A 20,645-nucleotide genomic window follows, 5' to 3' on the forward strand; every position below is an offset into this window, starting at 1 on the left:
TGATTTTATGTATTGGCTCCTCTGTCTTTTCTTTTGGAGAGGCCTGGCTAGGGGGTTATCAATTTTGTTTATTCTTTCATAAAGCCAACTCTTAGTTTCATTGATCTACTGGGTTTTTTTTTTTATTCTGTATCATTTATTTCTGTTCCAATCTTTGTTATTTCCCTTTTTCTGCTGGCCTTGGGCTTTATTTGGGGCTCTTTTTCTAGCCAATTTAGTTGTAAGGTAAGGTTATGTACTTGGGGCCATTCTTGCTTCTTGAGAGAGGCCTGAATTGCAATGTATTTTCCTCTTAAGACTGATTTTGCTGCATACTAAAGGGTTTGGACTGTTGTGTGTTCATTTCCATTTGCTTACATGTATTTTTAAATGTCTTCTTTAATTTACTGGTTAATCCATTCATTATTTAGTAGGATGTTCTTTTTTTAAAAAAAAAAAAAATTAAATATTTATTTTTGAGGCGGGGGTGGAGGGACAGAGAGAGGGAGACACAGAATCTGAAGTAGGACCCAGGCTTTGAGCTGTCAGCACAGAGCCCAAAGTGGAGCTCAAACTCAAGAGCAGTGAGATCATGACCTGAGCCAAAGTCAGAGGCTTAACCAACTGAGCCACGCAGGCACTCCAATAGGATGTTCTTTAATCTCCATGTATTTGGGGCTTTCTAAATTTTTTCTTGGGGTTGATTTCAGGTTTCAGAGTATTGTGATCTGAAAATATGCATGGTTTGATCTCAATCTTTTTGTACCTGTTGAGGGCTGATTTGTGACCCAGTATGTGATCTATTCTGGAGAATGTTCCACGTGCGCTCGAGAAGAATGTGTATTCTGCTGCTTTAGGATGAAATGTTCTGAATATATCTGTTTGTCCATCTGGTCCAGGTGTCATTTATAGCCATTGTTTCTTGTTGATTTCCTGCTTAGATAATCTGTCCATTGTTGTACGTGGAGTATTAAATTATCTTACAATAATGGTATTATTATCAATAAGTTTGCTTATGTTTGTGATTTATATATTTGGGTTCTGCAAGTTGGGGGCATAAATATTTACAATTATTAGCTCTTCTTGACAGATCCCTTAATTATGATATAATGCCCTTCTTTATCTCTTGTTACAGTCTTTATTTTAAAATCTAGCTTGTCTGATAGTAGTATGGCTACTCTGGCTTTCTTTTGATGTCCATTAGCATGACAGATGGTTCTCCATCCCCTCACATCAATCTGCAGGTCTAAAATAAGTCTCTTGTAGGCAGCATATAGATGGATCTTGTTTTTGTTTTTTTTAATCTATTCTGATACCCCATGTCTTTTGATTGGGATATTTAGTCCATTTACATTCAGAGTGATTATTGAAAGAAATGAATTTAGTGCCGTTGTGTTCTCTGTAGATTTCATGTTTCTGGTGATGTTCTTTGGTCCTTTGTAGTCTTTGCTGCTTTCCACTCAGAGAGTCCCCCTTAGAATTTCTTGTAGGACTGGTTTAGTGGTCACAAACTGTTAGTTTTTGTCTGGGGAAGTCTTTTTCTCACCTTCCATTCTGAATGACAGCCTCGTTGGATAAAGGATTCTTGGCTGCATATTTTTCTTATTCAGCACATTGAATATTTCCTGCCACCCCCTTCTGGCCTGCCAAGTTTCAGTGGACGGGTCTGCTACTAACCTTATGTGTTTACCCTTTAGGTTAAGGAACTTTTGTCCCTAGCTGCCTTCAGAATTCTCTCTTTATCTTTGTATTTTGCCAGTTTCACTATATGTCGTGGTGTTGACCTATTTTTGTTTATTTTGAAGGGAGTTCTCTGTGTCTCTTGAACTTAGATGCCTGTTTCCTTCCCCCAGATTAGGGAAGTTCTCAGCTATAATTTGTTCAAATAAACCTTTTGCCTCTTTCCTCACTCTTTTTCTTCTGGTACTCCTATGACATGGATATTGTTTCATTTCATGGAATCACTTAATTCTCTAATTCTCCCCTCGTGATCTAGTAATTTCTTTTCCCTTTTTTTCCAGCTTCATTATTTTCCATAATTGTATCTTCTATTTCACCTATTCTTTTGAGCAGGTCTCTGGCTGTGATTTCTTCTTGACCTTTCTTTGGGGAGAATTCCTCCATCCTGTCATTTTGGCTATGTTTTTGTCATTTGCATGTTTTGAAAGGTTGTTATGTGTCCTGCACCTGAGAGTACTACCATATTAAAAAGGGGTTATACACTGACCAGGGCCTGGTACTCTAGAGAGTGTTTCTGGTGTATGTTGCATGCACTCTGCTGTTGAATTTTGGCTGTTCTATAGCACTGGTCTTTCCTCTACAGAGCTCCTCCTTGCTTGCAGTGGTGGAATGTTTGGACCTTTAACTAGGTGTGCCTTGGTTTGTTTGTTGAAGTAACCTAGAAAAAAAAAGGGGGGTGGGTGGGAAGCCTGGTTCATAACAAGAGAAAAAGGAGAGGGGAGAAAAGAAAACCAGAGTAGGGTGCCTGGGTGGTTCAGTTGGTTGAGTGTCAGACTTCAGCTTGGGTCACCATCTCACAGTTTGTGAGTTTGAGTCCCACATTAGGCTCTCTGCTGTCGGCGTGGAGCCTGCTTTGGATCCTCTGTCCCCCTCTGTCTGGCCCTCCACTCCCCTTTCTCTCAGAAATAAACATTTAAAAAAGACAAGAAAACCAAACAGAAAATCAAAAAACCATAAGGCTGATTCCAAGGAAAGAGAAAGGAAAAAAAATTAGAAAAAAAGCAGAAGAAAAAAGAGGGAAATAGAATAAAAAAGCCTAAGAAAAAAATGATTTATATGTGTGTGTGTGTGTGTGTGTGTGTGTGTGTGTGTGTGTATATATATATATATATATATATATATATATATATGATAAATGACAAAAAACAAATCAGACACTATGAGCCTGATTCCAAAAGAAAAAAAGAAGAGGAAGGAAAGAAAGAGAAAAAACAAAACCAAAAAAGCCAGTTGTCTGTTGGTGTCTGGGATTGGTGGCTGTGCTGGTCTGGAGAACAGGCTGGCTGCATTGGGTCAGTCTTGCTCCAGCAGTTGACAGGCACAGAGGGGCAGGATTTGGTGTAAGCATGTCCTGCCTCCACTGGGGCCACTGTGCTGCTCTCTGAAGTCCCACAAAGCTGGTGTTGGGGGGGGAAATGGCATCATCCCAATCTCTCCTCCTGGGACCAGGGATCTCAACCCATGCTGTTCAAGTAGCCCTTACAGAAGAGCAAGGGAAGTCAGCTTGCCTTGCATCACAATTCTCCTGCATCTTCTTCTTGGTGCTTGGCTGGGAATCAAAACCTAAAGTCTTAAAGGACCCAGCACTGCACAGAACCACTCCCCTCCTCTGGAGAAGAGCCTCTTCACCCTGATGAGGAAATGCCTTTGGCTGGTACCTAAAGGGTCTTTTGTCCTTGGGGAGGCAATAGACCCTCTTCCCAGAGTATTCTGAGGAGGGGACTGTTCTCTCCCAGTGCACACCAGAGATCACTACACCACATTATGCACTCCAGAGTCAGCTCCCTGCTTCCTAGGAGTGTGCACCAAGGTTCTGCTCCAGAGAAAGTTGCACACTTCGAAAACTTCAGAGTTTCAGCTCCAAAGGCTGTTTGCAAAAAAGAACTAGTACACTCTGTACTTCTCACTGCCCAGCCCATGGTCCAGAGAGGTTTTCCTCTTATGCTAACTCAATGCCACACTTTCACAACCCCTCTCTTTCTCTTTTTGTCTCTCCACAGAAAGTGTTCCCTCTCCTCCGTAGCTGCACCTTTTATCTCCCCCAACTCACATGCAACTCGATCCTGCCAAGCTGTTTCCCTCCAACTGTGGAGATCCTTCTGCTGCTCCACAAATCTATTTCCTGGGTGTTCCAAGTGATCTGACCTCAATACAGCTGTGTTTGAGGGATGAGGAAAATCCAAGTGTCCCTACTTCTCCATCTAACTTGTTCCCCTATTTTCTTTTTTTTAATTTTAAGTTTTGAGAGAACTTGAGAAGCCAGTATTCACAGCTCGCAAGATGGATGATATGGTGTCATAAGTAATGATATAACTTGCATTAAATAAATGGTATTGGGGGCGCCTGGGTGGCTCAGTCGGTTGAGCATCTGACTTCGGCTTGGGTGATGCTCTCGCAGTTCGTGGGTTCAAGCCCTGCGTTGGGCTCTGTGCTAACAAACACCTCAGAGCCTAGAGCATGCTTCAGATTCTGTATCTCTCTCTCCCCCTCCCCTGCTTATGCTCTGCCTCTGTCTCTCAAAGGTAAATAAATGTTAAAAAAAATGAATATGAACAAAATTAAAAAAATTCAAATAAATGGTATTAGGAAATTAGGCAAGAAGACCTATATTATTTCAAGACACACAGGTTCTGAAAAGTTTTGACTTTATGAATAAGAATACCATCATTACCTTCCCCTCATGTGTGGGGTGTAAAATTAGCCAGCATGGTGCATCTTACCAAGAATCTTTACCTGCACTCATATGATAGCAAACTAATATGGAAGTATACCTCACATAGGACCATGAATTCCGTAACACAAATTTTAGTAAAATTATTTACATAATCAGTATCCTTGCAAAAAAAAAAAATTTCTGTGGGTTGATGCACATCCTCAAGGCAGCCCTGGAGTCAGTACAGTAAAACAAATAGGAGAATGGGCTGTGGAGTCAGAATACCTAGATTCCATGTATTAGCTATGTGACCTTAGGCTTGTTGCTTAATTTCTCTGTGCCTCACTTTCTGCATCTGTATAATCAAAGCAATGAAATTTAGGATTTCATGGTCATGTTGGGAAGTTTAAATTAATACACGTAGAGTGTTTAGTATCTGGCATTTTGTTTAAAGGTGGATAGCTATATATAGTACTGTCCTTTATATTCCTTATTGGTAAGTTTCATGACAATGAAACTTAAGGGATGAGGGATGTGACTGCAGCAGCAGAGCGAGTGGTTCACAACAAGGTACAGCTTTGCTGCTGGAGATGGAAGACCAATAACCTCTGAAAGCAGCACGCAGGAAGAGTGGGGACAGCAGGGCGCTTTGTGAAGGCTCATTTAGACACTCCGCAGTGGGGTACTGCGAAGGTGAGTGCCCTAACGCGCGGGTCGTCCCCCCGGAGGCCTGACTGGGCAGCTGGGCTTGGCGAGAGAGGAGAGGGCCCCCGGCCGAGGCCGCTTGGATGAGTCATTCTCACCTCCCCAGGCAGGTGCGGGCTGCAGGACGCTTCGCCTCGGCGGGCGGGCAGGAGCCACGAGCCGCCGCGGAGCCCCCTTCCGAGACGCCTCCTCGGGCCGGCACTGACCTTGCCGTCGGCTGCCCGGCTGCCGAAGACCCGGTGCCGCAGAGCGGGGAGCTGGTCGGGGGCGCCCACTGGCACCCGGACCCACAGGTCGTCGGAGCCGGGCGCCGCCTTCCTGCGGTCCCTCAGCGCCTCATTCCTGCGCGAGGTCGCCAAGCTAAGCTGCGAGGGCCGCGCCTCGAGGCGCGGGAGGGCGGAGCGCGACGCGCGCCCACCGGCTCGCGGAGGTCTTCTGGCGCGGGCGCACGCGCCGCAGCGCATGGGGCGGGAGACAGGGAGGGTGGGTGTGCTTGGGGAGCGCGCGCCGCCGCCGCCGCCGCCGCCGCCTCAGCCTGCTGCTCCGCCTGCGCCGCCTGCTCCCGGCGCTCGGCCCCAGCACGCCGGCTCCCGAGTGGCCATGGGCGGCGCGGGGTCCGCGGTGTAGAGTCCGCCGGCCCCGGACCCGCGTCCCGCACCCTGACGGTCCCGGTAAGCGGGGGCGGGGGCGGCGGGGACACGGCAGGCACCCTACGGGACGGGTCTGCGGGCCGCGGACAACCCTCCGGGGACTCTGAGGTGTTGTGTGGGAGCCGCCCCTAAGGGAGTCCCTGTGTAAGTAGATAACCCCCCGAGTGTCCCTGCCTCTGCCCCTTGGGAAAGTTCCGGAGGCGTGCAGGGAGCCGCCCCCATGGAGGACCCCTGTGTGAACGGAGACTCCCAGGGCTGTCTCTGCCTTTGCTGCCATGGGGAGGCACAGCGTGGAGGCACTGTCTACCCACAGAGACCTTCTGTATAACTACCGGAGGGCAAGGGTGGTCTCTGGTGGTGTCTCAGTGGAAGACCGTTTGAGAACACAGGGGAGCCTCAGGAGCCTGCGCGGTGGGGATGGACCCCACAGAGGACCGCTGTATAAAGGAATCCCTTAGACTGTGCCCTGGAACTGCCTGGAATGAACCTCTGACTGGAAGGAGAGGACCCTGCTGCGGGATCTAGGCCAGGAGTAACTTCCCATATGCCCAAAGGACTTTAGCCTTGACCTTTTTAGGGCTCAGTGTGCCCTAAATTGTGCCCCTCCAAGGTGATCGAGAGGCTGGGGCCCTGTGGGGCTGCTGCCTTTGTCCATTCCTTCCCCGACCCCATTAGAAAATGTATTTTCCGTGGTAGCCCAGGTTGTCTCGAAGCTGGATATTTGTGGAGGCAGGAACTTCTATTAGAGCAAAGGACATAAGGGAAGGGAGGACAAGTGAGCCCTCTGAAGCTAAGATAGGAGACTTGGGGCCCTGGGCTTGACTATCCATAAGCAAGCAGTAAGATAGGTGGAATAATTGATGCTGGCAGGTCCTGGAAGAGAAAGTCCTTTGAAGGAAGGAAGAAGACTACATAGGATTATTGAGCTCTAGTGTGCTAGGCATTATACATACTAGCTATGTTTAAATATAGAACTCTTACAACAACCTTGTAAAATTATCCCTCCGGGGATAATTAAATTGAGACTCAGAGACGTTAAGCAATTTGAAAAAGATTACAAAGTTTGGAATCATGAAATCTATTTTTCAGATTTTATTTAGGAAGAGATATCAAAAAGAGAAGCAAGAATGTATGTTTGCTTCAGTTGAAAAGGTAAAACTATATAAGACTCTTAGGAAAGAAACCAGGGAAATATCTTCACAACTTTGGATTTGGCAATGGTTTCTTAAGTATAACAACATCAAAAGTGTAGACGAGAAAAAACAGAAAAATTGGACTTCCTTAAAATTTAAACTTTTGTGTGTCAAAGGATTCACTCAAGAGAGTGGGGGGACAACCCATGGAATGGGGAAAAATATTTGCAAATAATATATCTGGTAAGTGATTTATATCTACTATGTATAAAGAACTCCTACAAGTCAACAACAATAAAAACTACACTCAGTTCAAAAATGGAAAGGATGTGAATAGATATTTCTTCAAAGAAGATACATAAATAGCTAACCAGCACTATTCTCAAAAAATATGGAAAATAGTGGGAGGATCTGGAGAAATTAGAATGCTGGTACATTGCTGATAGAAATGTAAAGTGCTGTAGAAATGTTTCATGGTTCCTCAAAAAATTAAAAAGAATTTTCACATGACCCAGCTTTTCTACTCTGACATATATATCCAAAAGAAATGTGATATGGTATGGAAGCTGGATAAATTAGAAAATTGGATACCTCTCTCCTGTGATCAAAGAAATGACCCATTTCTGTTGTATTGGTTACCTATCATCATCCCTGCTAACCCCAAGTCACCAATCTCTGAGGAAACACATTGGATATGATGAGTTCATGATTACATTGTTTCTAGAAACAAGTTCTGAAGAATTGGTCATCTCAGACCCTTCTGGCCCACTTTGAACTACAGAAAGGATACTGACACTGTGATCTCAAATAAACTCTTTGCTTCCCCCAATCATCTTTGCAGCATTTTTTAAAGAAAGATTTATTCAACACTTGTCCTGTGTAAAGCAGGAACTATTCTGATTGTTCCTCCTTCCTGAACTTAAAGAAAATCTGGAGCTCCTTTTTCTATCTGTGAAACTTACTGATTTGGGTTGTTTCCCCTACTTCTCTTTTCAGAGGTTCTTTTACCTTATTACTTCCTGGGGGACATCCCTCCCCATTTTCTACAAGATTACCATTAGTTATATTTTTGAGCCTTTCACAGATATCTGCTGTTCTCATATAAAAAATCAAATGAAGGGACAAAATAGTAATTTACATTTAATATGCAGGATGAGATCGTTCCAGCCTATTAGGAGGGCCACAGACTCCACAGCTATGTGTCTTTATAGAATGAACTGAAGGAGAAGGGTTACCTAGATGCCTTCTCCTTCCCTATTTCTTCCCTGGCTCATACTGTGGAACAGCCCCTCTTCCTCCTACCTCCGCTTTCCCTTATAAATAATCTCACTGAACTTTAAGCAGGTACCTTGCACACACACAAACTGCATGCTGGCCACATGTGCCTTACTGTCAGACACTTCTCTTAACTGTCATGGCTGCAGCAGTTTATTAGTTTTCTATTACTGTGCAACAAATTACCACAAATGTGGTAGTTTAAAATAATACATAATATATGATCTCAAAGTCTCAGTGACTTAAGATTCCAGCTTAGTCCTCTGTGGTCTGACAAGGCTGCAAAGTATTGGCTGGGCTGTGTTCTCATCTGGAGGCTTGAATGGGGAAGAATCCTCCAAGCTCACTCAGGTTGTTGGCAGAATTCATTTCTTTGCATTCATAGGACTGGGGACCCTGGGGGCCCTCTAAGCTGGAGGCCATGTTCAATGTCTAAAAGCCACCTACAGTTCCTAGAGGGTATATGGACTTTCCCAACATGGCCAGTTTATCAAGCCATAAAGAAATGTCTGAGAATGAGTATGCTAGAAGACAGTCTTACAGAAGTATAGGAATAACAGCCTATTATTATTCCATGTTTTGTTAATTACAATCAAAGCACAGGTATGTCCACACTAAAGAGGATGGGATTATACAAAGCATGAACACAAGGAGGTGGGAACATGGGGGAAGGCCACCTTAGAGACTTACTTTCTCCACAAACAGTACCAAGGAAAGGTTTAGGTTGTCATCTGATCTCATTTCTTCCATTTTATTCAGCCACGTGGGCCTATCTACTTTCTTGTCCCAGTGGGATTTACCACCACTTACCCCCCTGACCCTTAAAGTTTTTTTAAGCCATTCTTAAGTTACCACAAATTCTTCAACATTCACATTGTCTCTATGATAATATGTTCTAGATCTCTTTTCTTCTTTAATAAGGACACAGAAAACCCCCAATTCCACTTATCAGCTGAAGAAGTTATCATTAAGCATAATTTGTGGCATCTTTGTGAACCGATTTTCTTTTTAACCTGTCTCTCCTAGGTCTTCCAGCACATGGAAAACATTTTTTTCCCCTCACCATTGTTTTTTACCCATTGCTAATTATGGTTGAGAGAGACAGCCTACTATGGGCTCTTAGCATTCCTGAATGTTTGTTTTTTTTGTTTTTTTTTTTACTGGGTATGTCAAGAATGTAAGACCATGACTGTTTTCCAGGCCATTTCTCAGAATTGTGTTTGCAACAAGCAACCTTGAAAGATAAAGCAACTTCCCCCCCGGACAAAGATCAGCTTTGCTTTTTCTTACTGTAAAAGCAGTGAAACCCCAAACCTTAGCATTCCTCTCTTGTAACACAACCCACTGAATGAACAGGCATCTATCATTCTGTGCTACACCCAAGGCATTTGATAGACAAGGGGAACTGACACAAAAAACATGCTACAGCTCTTGCTATGACTGTTCTGTGAGTGATAAAATCCTTTATATCTGATTCAGGAGCCTTTTGTCTTCTGCCAGCATTCATGAAATAGAACAGGATAGCTTGTTAACCTTAAAAATAGAGTAAAATAGGGGTGCCAGGGTGGCTCAGTTGGTTAAGTGTCCGACTTCAGCTCAGGTCATGATCTCACAGCTCGGGAGTTCAAGCCCCACATCGGGTTCTGTGCTGACAGCTCAGAGCCTGGAACCTGCTTCGGATTCTGTCTCCCTCTCTCTCTCTACCCCTCCTCTGCTCATATTCTGTGTCTGTCTCAAAAATAAATGAACATTTAAAAATTTTTTTTAAAAATAGAGTAAAATTCCAGCCCTTGCAAAGTTCTTGACAGTAACTACCATTTGTTTTTCAAGGGTTAAAACTAATTTTGTTAATTTATCAAGCACTTCATGGGCATATTTAGGAGCTTGCAGCCCTGAACCAAGCCCCGCTCTTGGTACTCAGGCCAGGCTCGATGTAGACATTGGGGAAGGGGACACAAGCTCGGATGGCTGCACATTTGAGTTTTGAGCGCCCACCTAAGAGTTACAGTCTGTTGGGTGAAGATTTTGGCTTGTTGAGTTCCTGATAGAGCCTAAATAGTGTTTGACAATCTCTAGGGTGACCGAGGTGTGAAGGAATCCTATACTAGAGGTCCTGGTGATGTTGAGAGGTAAGGGGTAAGGGAGGTACACATGGTTGACTTCAGCTTTACCTCTGCTGATGAGTTCATTGTTAATAACCTGGTTATTTCACCTGGTTGACATCCTGGATTAGGGGAAGAGGAAGTGTACTAATTCACCCCTACTCTCCCCAGTGTAGCAGGCCCACTACCTATTTAGGACAGGTACTTGGACCAGGCTCTGGGGTAAAGGTCCTAGGTTGGGGTGTTGCAAGAGCCTGGAAATCCCCACATCTCTTCAGGCCCACGTCTCTGGCACATTTGCTCCCTCCTGATATGGTGTTCCAGGGCAACAGATGCTCCCAGCTTGGCAGGCAGGAGCCAGGGAAGGGTATGGTGGGAATTCCAGCTGAGAGGCTGGGATAATTCCAGAACAGGGCTTGGAGTAGACTGGGCCCCTGTAGGCTTTTCTGGCTAAGGACGGTCAAAGGGCCTGGGGACCTTGGTGCTCCTGGATTCCACTGAACACTGAGCCCTCCAGGGACATCCTACCCTGAAGACTGTGCAGGTAGTTACTGAAGGAGCTACTGAGTTCCTGGAGTGCAGATGATCTATACTGTCATAAACGTGTGCTACTTGTGGGCCTAGTACAGGTGCAGACATTGCTCTGTGTCTAGTTATCTATAGTTTAGTGTTAGGTTGGGGCATGTGGGTGGCTTAGTCAGTTGAGTGTCTGACTTTGGCTCAGGTCATTATCTCGCGGTTCGTGGGTTCAATCCCCACATTGGGCTCAGTACTGACAGCTCGGAGCCTGAAGCCTGCTTTGGGATTCTGTGTCTCCTACTCTGTCTTCCCCTCCCCCACTCATGCTCGCTCTCTCTCTCTCTCTCTCTCTTTCTCTCTCTCTCTGTCTCAAAAATGAATAAATGTTAAAAAAAAAGGTTAGCATTATGCTTAGAATAGCACTGATGTAGTGGTTACACATTGGAGGTAGACTGGTAAGCATAAGGCAAAGTAAAGATTTTGGGAGGTAATACCCACCAGCATTACTTTGAAAGGATATGTCTGCTTAATTCTTCCCTTAGAGTCTATATCTGCTGAGACGCTGGGGTTCAGGACCTGCAGTAAACTGGAGACGCTACCGGGGATAGGGATGGATGTGTAGGTGAGGAATGGGGCTGCCGAGGAGGGCAGTGGACTCATTTGCTGACCTTGTCATTTCTTTGAAAGCACATAGCCAAGTTGTTGAGACCAGAGGTATGCATGTGAATCTAAGACTATCCTTATTTTATTTTATTTTATTTTATTTTATTTTATTTTATTTTATTTTATTTTATTTTATTTTATTTATTTATTTATTTTTATTTACATCTAATGTTTTTTTTTTAACATTGATTCATTTTTGAGAGACAGAGCATGAGCAGGGAAGGGTCAGAGAGAGAGGGAGACACAAAATCTGAAGCAGGCTCCAGACTCTGAGCTGTCAGAACAGAGCCCAACGCGGGGCTCGATCTGACCTAAGCTGAAGTCTGACGCTCAACCGACTGAGCCACTCAGGTGCCCCTGATTTACATCTAATTAGTTAGCATATAGTGCAGCAATGATTTCAGGAGTAGATTCCTTAATGTCTTTTACCCATTTACCCCATCCCCCCTCCCAAAATCCCTCCAGTAACCCTCCGGTCTCCATATTTAAGAGTCTCTTATGTTTTATCCCCCCTCCCTATTTTTATATTATTTTTGCTTCCTTTCCCTTGTGCTCACCTGTTCTGTACCAAGACTATCCTTATTAAAGGACAAGGAATGACATAGAAATTACAAAGCAGAGCTTAGAAGGGGGGAGAGACAGGCCTGGTTTGAGGTGGCCTAGGAGGCTTTATGGAGGAGAGCAACTTTAATGGATAGATTTGGTTGGACTGCATTTGTGTTGGTAGGTCTGTAAGATGGTCTGTGTCTGTTTACGTGTGTGAAGCCTGTCTCTGTGTCTGCATGTGTGCTTGTGCCAGTGTCTGTCTGCTCCCACATGTCTGACTCAGGGTGTTCTTGAGTCTATGTAGGTGTGTTTCCTGGACCTGTCTCTGGGTACTCTGAATTAGTTTTGGAGTGGCATCATTGAATTTGTGTGCTTGTGTTTCTCTTTGTGGCTGATGTCTGTGTCCTGTGTCTTTGACTATGTGTGAGAGTCTGCTCTGGACTCTCACTTTACCCCTCCCCTCTCTCCTGACACTCCCCAGCTGCCAGCACCATTTACCGCAAGGAATGGCTTTCGTTCCCATTCTCTTCCCGCCATCTGGATTCCCATGGGTCCAGCTGCCTGCCCAGGGTCCTGCCCCTGCACTTTCTGTAGCAGGCTTGACCTCAGGAGTGATACCTTCAGGAAAATCCCCAATGTGCGCCTTGCCTGGCCCTGGATCCCGAGAAGTTGCAGTGGAGAAGAGGGGCAAAGCAGGAAAGGGGGGAGGGGCAGTTGGCAGGGCCCACCCCTCCTTCTGGAAACAGAGATCTCCCTCTGGCCCCTTCCCAGGCCCCTTTCCCTCCTCATGCTCTCATCCAGACCAAGTATTCAGGGTCCTGGCCTCACTGTCTCTGGGGATGGATGGGAATGAACAGTCCTCGGCAAGCCCAGCCAGACCTATCAGGGATCTGGTCCTCTGTGTCCCCTAGCACCTTACATGCCTACATTGTGCTCATTGCTCATATCCCCACCTGAAGTCCAGGCTGTCTTCCCTTCTTTCTTCTCCCTACATGGGACACAGGAATCATTCTTGTTCTTCATTCTGTGACAGATGGGCCCCTGAGCCCAGGTGGAGCATTAGGCTTTGGATGGCTGGTAAAGAGCAGAAGCCCAGCCCCCTCTTACATGGTGCAGAGAGTAGCATCTGTGGGGTTTATTCCTGTTCTCATTCTGTGTTCACTGCTCTCCCAGGATGGGCTATGGTAAGCAGGTACAAAACTGAAGCAGTCATGGTCTCTATCTTCTAGGACTCTGTGTTTTGACAGGAGAAGTGATTTTGTGGAGAAGCCACTCTCCTCCACTGCACGTGGTCACTTGCCTGAAATTCTCTCCATAGACTTCTCAGGTGCCCTCTGCAGAGATCAAGGAAAGGGCTCCAGAAGGTCAGGACCTTTCACCATGACATGTTACCTCAGAGGGCCAGAGGTGAACTCCAGAGTTCCCTAGCAAGCACTCATTTATTCCTAGCATCTACCACCAATTCTGGAGTAGTAGATGCTTGAGTTTGTGTCCTCCATGAGGCCTTTTATGCTGGATTTACTCTTAAGCTGGAGGATGAGGTTTGTGCTAGGGTTATGAGATGGGATGAGCAAGGCTTCATTCCTTAACGTCCTGCGTGAGTCACAGGCTCTGACCCTGTCTTCGCTTAGCTCTTGACTTTGCTGAAAACTGAGAATCCTGAAGGTGTTGGTTACATATCATCTTTATGCCCTCAACCCTTTGTTGTAGCACTATGGTCAGTGCTATGAACTCATGCTGCTCTACGGCAGATAGGATCCTTGGGGGCCATGGAAAGGACCTGTTCCACCTAAGTCAGGATGTGTGCACATTAACCTTGGCTTACCACATGACCTTTCTGGGTCATTCCCTTCACTCTGGGTCCCCCTCGTCTCCTTGCTGTGGGGCTCTCTGCCCAACTCCCACCAGGCAGGAAGGATGTGCCTGTCACAGGATCTCCTTTGGTTTTTGGAGTGTATTGGCTCAACAGACCTGGGCCTTGTATCTCCTCACCTTGGGGGCCACAACAGGGGCTGGGTCCTCTTCCATTAGACATAGAATCAACATTCACAGGAAGGACACATTCATACTTCTTCCCATCCTCTGTTTCTGGACCCTGCTAGCAGTGGACATATTGTGCTAAGTGCTGGGGTCCTATCATGCAAGAGAGTCCTGCTACCACCTCTTGGTTTGATGAGATGTTGAGTCATCCTGGATTTCCTTATAAATCAGTGAGGCAGAGGCATCCCACAGTCCCTCATACCATATTTTAGGGAGATTGTTGTACTTCTTGTACTTCCTTTAGCTCTTGGCTCCTGTGTAGTAGGTCAGACGGTGGGAATGCAGAGGTGTTAACCTTCTGACAGATATGAAGTGTCCAAAACAGATGTCCATCTCATCCACTCAGGATAACCTCTTTCTGCCTTCCAGTTCTCTTCTCATACTCCCTAAACATCCCTACTCTCTGAAAACCAGAATGTTGTACCTGCCCTCTTTGTCTGTAGTCTCATGCACTATGCTCCACACATCTAGAACATCCCTGAAATCTCTCCTAGTGCTCCAGTCTTCTGAGAGCACCTTCATACATGTGATCATCAATGGGAAACACCTTTTTATGCCCACCTAGCCTCTTTGTTGCACACCCACACCATAGGCTCTAAGAGTAATTTGCTATAGTTAACTTCCAGAATTCATCTCCACCTTTGGCTTTTGGTTTTGGTCTCCATACCCCTCTCTCCATCCCCAGCCATGGTCCCTTCCTTGTTCCTCACTTTACCCTTTTGGGTCTTTGCCCACATTCTGTTACATGTGATGGAATCTTTCTAGTAAGCCACACTGTCTTTCCTCAATACTACCTTCTACTTACCACCAGTAAAGCATCTGTGCTTTTATCCAATGCCATCTTCTAGACAGGGCATTTGATCCCATTGCCTGCTTCTACACCACCTCATTGCTCCAGCAGTTCTCCCCTTGCTCTCCCTTATCATCAATTTATCCCTTCTGACTGCATCATTTCAGTCAATATCCAGCATGCTATGTCTCTCACTTTTTTTTAACTTGCATACTATTTTTCATAATGGTTGCACCAATTTAAATGCCCACCAACAGTACACGAATGTTCACTTTTTTCTACATCCTCACCAACACTCATCTCATGTTTTCTTGGTTATAGCCATTGTAACAGGTGTGGGATGATTTCTCACTGTGGCTTTGATTTGCATTTCCTTGATAATGATGTTGAGCATCTTTTCATGTACCTGTTTGCCATTCAAATGTCTTTTTTGGAAAAAATGTCTAAGTAGTTCCTCTGTGCATTTTTATTTTATTTAAATTTTTTATTTAAGTTCTAGTTAGTTCTATTTAGTTCTAGTTAGTTAACATACAGTGTAATATTAGTTTCAGGTGTACAATATGGTGATGCAACACTTCATACAACACCCAGTGCTCATCACAACAAATGTACTCCTTAATCCCCATCACCTATTTCACCTTTCCCTCCACCCACCTGCCCTCTGGTAACGATCAGTTTGTTTTCTCTAGTTAAGAGTCTGTTTCTTGGTTTGCCTGTTTTTTTCCTTTTGCTTTCTTAAATTCCACAAATGAGTGAAATCATATGGTATTTGGCTTTCTGTGACTTATTTCATTTAGCATAATACTGTCTAGCTCCACCCATGTCATTGCAAATGGCAAGATTTCATTCTTTTTTATGGCTGAGTAATTGTATGTATATACCACATGTTCTTTATCCATTCATCAGCTGATGGACACTTGGGCAGTTTCCATAATTTGGCCATTAAATCAGATTTTGTTGTTGTTATTGATGTCTCTCACCTTTTTAAAAAAAGTCCTCTTTGGGTCCCACTTTCTATTTCCCCATTTTTCTGCATCTCTGTGAAACAAACTTCCTTTAAAGAACTGATTACACTTGCTGTCACCATTTGTTTTCCTTCCGTTTTTTCTTGAATCCATCCCAGTCATGCCTTCACATCCATCATTCACAAGAGTCTATTCTTCTCAAGGCATGAATGATTTCTATGTTGCTGAATCTAATGGTCAATTCTGAGTCCTCATTTTCTTTGGCCAGTTCACAACTTTTCATTCAGTTGCTCACTTTCTCCTTGCAGTACTTTTCCTCTCTTGGCTTATGGTATACAACACTTTTCTGCTTTTCCCACCTTCCTCCCTGGCTACTGCTTCTCAGTCTTCTCTCTTACTGGATCCCTTTTTTCCCCTCCAATTTCTTACTGTTAGAATGTCCCAGAGCCCAATCCTTAGGGTTTTTTCTTAATTTCATTCATTTCTTTGGTGATCTTATCTAATCTCATGGTTTTACATATATCAGTGTATCAGTCAATCAATCATCTGTAGCAAGGACTTTCTCTGAGGACCATTGGGTTTCTGTGGAAGGGTCTCAGGAAGAATCAGAGGGGTTAGTTACAATACTACTACAATAACTAGAAACAAAGGGAGTGCAAAGTGGTTATGTACTAGATTTATTTTAAAGGTAGCGACAAGATTTTCTGATGGATTGGAGAGACATTGTTAGAGATAAAAAATCAAAATGACACCAATGTTTTTGGCCTGAACAGTGGGCAAAAAGGAGGTACCATTAACTGATGTGGGAAATACTGTGATTGGAATAGGTCTGGTATATGTGATTGTGTGGTGGCAAGGGGGGAGGGAATCAGGATTTCACTTTTGAGGTTAATATTGGACATTCATATGTATATGTTGATTAGACAATTTGGATACATGAGACTGTCTACCCCATTAAGTAATGATCTCCATGGAGGCAAGGCCTGTGTCTTGGTGATTGTTTTGCCTGCAATCGTTCCTGGCACATAGTGAGTACTCAAATTATTTTAATTGTTATGCAAGATGCCTTTCAAGGTCATTTTTATTGTGACCCTTTTATGTGACCCTAGAGTCCTCATCAGCTGAGTACTTCCTCCTGTGGCAGGACCCCATACACCATAGCAGTCATCACATTAATGTAATAATTAATCTGCTTCCTCAGGCCAGACTTTGAATTCAAGTCTATTAAAGTGTTACCATGCACCGGCCACTGTCCTAAGCCCTGGGGATATGAGATACTATTATAATTTTTTAAGAAAGAAAGGATGAGAAACTGAACTATAAGCAGAGGCAGTAACAATAGAGGAAAGGGGCCAACTTGAGAGGTGTCAAAATTTAGAACCCAGTTACTGACTTGATATATGGTCTGAACAAAAAGATATAGTGATATACCTCGTCTGAAAAAAATGGTATGGTAATACCATTCTCTGACATTAGAAAGCAGTTTGGTGAGGTAGAGGGTGTTTGGAAACTTTTAATTAATTTGCATTGTCTTTGGGGCAAGATAGAGCGTTTTCCTATCTATTGCCTATTTAGTTGGAGCTCAGAGGAAAGACTAGAGCAACAAAGCAGCTTTGGGAATCAGCAGTACATTAATAGTAATTGAGGTTTGGGATATGGATGTACGGTTATTCCCCTTTCCCAGATGAAGAAATTGGGACTCAGAAATGTTAAGTAACTTGTCAAATGTCAGAGGATTCTAACTCTGATTTTTTTCACATTTCATTCTTGTGACTTTGCCCTTAAAACTCTTCATCCTCTCCAAGGGTCATAGATTTGGCTTAAACATTGTAAAAACAATTTTGTAATGTTTTCTTTGTGTTGTAGTTTTGTTGCCCTTTATTCATGTTTATCATCTTTCTCTGAGATCATTCTCTGGTCATTTCAGCCAGAAGTTTCCTTCTGAAAGTGGAAATCTTTTATTCATACTTAACCTTATATTGAATGGAATAAGAACAACCTTCAGCTCTGCTACTCTGCTGTAGCTTTCTTAAGGGCAAGGATTCCAGTCTTTCTTCCAGGGACACCAATACCTGCCCCAGCCCAGTTTATGGGAGAAGGTAGGACAGGTCCATTCATGCCTCCTTAGGTGGTCAGGGAATATGAGTCTGATGGCCACTGTTAAGACATCCACTTTCTGGCCAGGGCTATAGAGGCTGCTGATGGTGCTGGGAGTTGGGGTAGGAGTGCAGGTTGACACAACAGGAGGCAGGAAAGAACTCTAGTAATGTCTTAGAATGGCGAGTTTATTGGAGAGGCCTCTTAAAACAGGTCTGTAGGAGAAACTTCGTTTAATCTATGTGTGAGGGAGTGTGTAGACAAGAAATGGTTTAGAGGGGCTTGCATTTCTTAGCAGCTGCTCACAGATCTCAGCTTGCCTCTCAGTATCCCTCTTGGGACGTTCCAAGGGTTTCAGAGAATTCCATGTTATCTTTCCATCAATGACAAATAGATATTACTATGAAGTGCAAATTATTGGACATTCCAGAAAGACCAAAGGGGCTACAGTCCCTCTTCAGTGCTGAGCAGCTTATCCAGTAAAGACCTCATGTGTGGCATTAAATTCTAGATCTAGATCCCTGGCCACTTTTCATGACTATTTAATGGAACAGAACACTTTTCAAAAGTCTTATTAAAAGTGTTATGTTATTGTTGTTGGCAATCAAATTGAGTGGTTCTGGTGCTTTCTGAAATGCAGGGGGAATAATGAAGAAATGTGGAATGATGACAGACACCAAGGGCTGGGGTGGGTAGGCTAATTGATGCTGTCTTTGTCTGGGGAGAGGACAAGAGTGGGGAAGACACCAGGCCGATCCCGGGAGAGTATACAGCTGAGTTCAACACCATACAATATTCATGAAACATATAAAAATATACATATATAGGGGTGCCTGGGTGGCTCAGTTGGTTAAGTGTCCAACTCTTGGTTTCAGCTCAGGTCATGATCTCATGGTTCGTGAGTTCGAGCTCCCTGCTCCAACAGTGCAGAACCTGCTTGGGTTTCTCTCTCTCTCTCTCTCCGCCCCCCTCCCCTGCTCACTCTCTCTCTCAAACAAATAAAAAACTTAAAAACATGTACATATATACACATATATATGTGTATATGTATTCAGGAAGGCAAGGCTGGTGGAAAGGAGGAACATGGGGAAGGATTGCAGGTGTAGGTGGTATAGAAATGAGACATAACAGTACGGCTGGGTACAAGCTGCTGGCAGTACTTGACAGGATTGGATGTGTTTAGAAAAATCTTGTGTTTGTGGTTCTTTCCCAGCAGTGTCAACACTCAGCCAACCTCTGTTAATCACACTAAGACAAGCAGATTAAAGCCCAGATTTACTTACTTACTTCCCCCCAAAGCCCTCGAACTTTGGGTTAGCTTCCTGGTTCTAGGCTCTTTTGAGGGCAAAACAAATTGGCTTTGCTCTCTTTTCATGTCCTGGTCAGGAACATGTCAGCTTCTGTCCCAGGTACTCAGACCTCCATTTACATGCTTCCCCTTCCTGATTCTCTCCCTGCCAGCCTTTAGAAGTGAGGGACAAGCCCCTCTTCATGTCCTACTGTGATCTTCATTCCAGGAATCACTCATTCCTTACAACTAGCAGGCAGTGGAGGCGGGATATAGGTAAGAGAGCTACAGCAGCTTCTGAGGTGAGTTCTCCAGAAAGATCTTATTAATAACTAACAGGGAGGGGCGCCTGGGTGGCGCAGTCGGTTAAGCGTCCGACTTCAGCCAGGTCACGATCTCGCAGTCCGTGAGTTCGAGCCCCGCGTCGGGCTCTGGGCTGATGGCTCAGAGCCTGGAGCCTGTTTCCGATTCTGTATCTCCCTCTCTCTCTGCCCCTCCCCCGTTCATGCTCTGTCTCTCTCTGTCCCAAAAATAAATAAACATTGGAAAAAAAAAATTAAAAAAAAAATAACAGGGAGCAGAGGAGGAGAGATTCTATCATTTGCTTTTGACATCCTATCATATTAGCTATGTGCTTTATTAACTAATTTTTTTAAATTTAAATTCAAATTAGTTAACATCTAGTATAGTATTGGTTTTAGGAGCTGAATTTAGTGATTCATCACTTACATATAACCCTGGGGCTCATCCCAGCAAGTGCCCTCCTTAATACCCATTACCCATTTAGCCCATCCCACTACTCACCTCCCCTCCAGCAACCCTCAGTTTTTCTCTATATTTAAGAGTCTTTTATGGTTTGCCGCCCTGTTTTTATCTCATTTCATTTTTCCTTCCCTTCCCCATTCATCCGTTTTGTTTCTTAAATTCCACACATGAGTGAAATCATATTTGTCTTTCTCTGACTTATTTCACTTAGCATAATACACTGTAGTTCCATCCATGTTGTTGCAAATGGCAAGATTTCATTATTTTTGATCACCAAGTAACATTCCAGTACACACACACACACACACACACACACACACACACCATGTCTTCTTTATCCATTCATCAGTTGATGGACATTTGGGCTCTTTCCATAATTTGGCTATTGTTGATAGTGCTGCCATAAACATTGGGGTGCATGTGCCCCTTCAAATCAGCATTTTTATATCCTTTGGATAAATACCTAGTAGTGCAGTTGCAGCAGTACAGTCTCTTTGACCTCAGCTACAGCAGCTTCTTACTAGACATGTCTCCAGAGGCAAGGGAAACAAAAGCAAAAATGAACTTTTGGGACCTCATCAAGATAAAAAGCTTCTGCACAGTGAAGGAAATAATCAACAAAACTGAAAGGCAACTGATGCAATGGGAGAAGATATTTGCAAATGATGACATATTGGATAAGGGTTAGTATCTAAAATCTATAAAGAACTTATCAAACTCAACACCCAACAACAA

At 44.0% G+C, this 20,645-nt stretch overlaps 1 protein-coding gene across 3 annotated transcripts in view; it reads left to right on the plus strand.

The window, feature by feature from the left end:
• The window catches only part of LOC147574895 (uncharacterized), a 224,078-nt gene that overhangs the window by 62,143 nt on the left and 141,290 nt on the right, over positions 1-20,645 (plus strand). Inside the window, exons 1-2 of one of the 3 annotated variants that reach the window (XR_015242808.1) lie at positions 2,873-5,065; positions 5,184-5,748. The exons of 1 other annotated variant lie outside the window; for it this stretch is intronic. Coding sequence is in view for 1 of the 2 variants with exons in the window: in XM_086683428.1 (XP_086539554.1) it covers positions 5,161-5,748 (588 nt within the window). In the remaining variant the exon portion in view is untranslated. Of the gene's footprint in view, positions 1-2,869; positions 5,749-20,645 lie in introns of those variants that run through there. One more of the 3 variants, XM_086683428.1, reaches the window with a different exon arrangement.

This window comes from Puma concolor, chromosome D4, assembly GCF_028749965.1.
Source record: "Puma concolor isolate L17-30 chromosome D4, mPumCon1.1.hap2, whole genome shotgun sequence".
NCBI classification, from domain to species: Eukaryota; Metazoa; Chordata; class Mammalia; order Carnivora; family Felidae; genus Puma; species Puma concolor.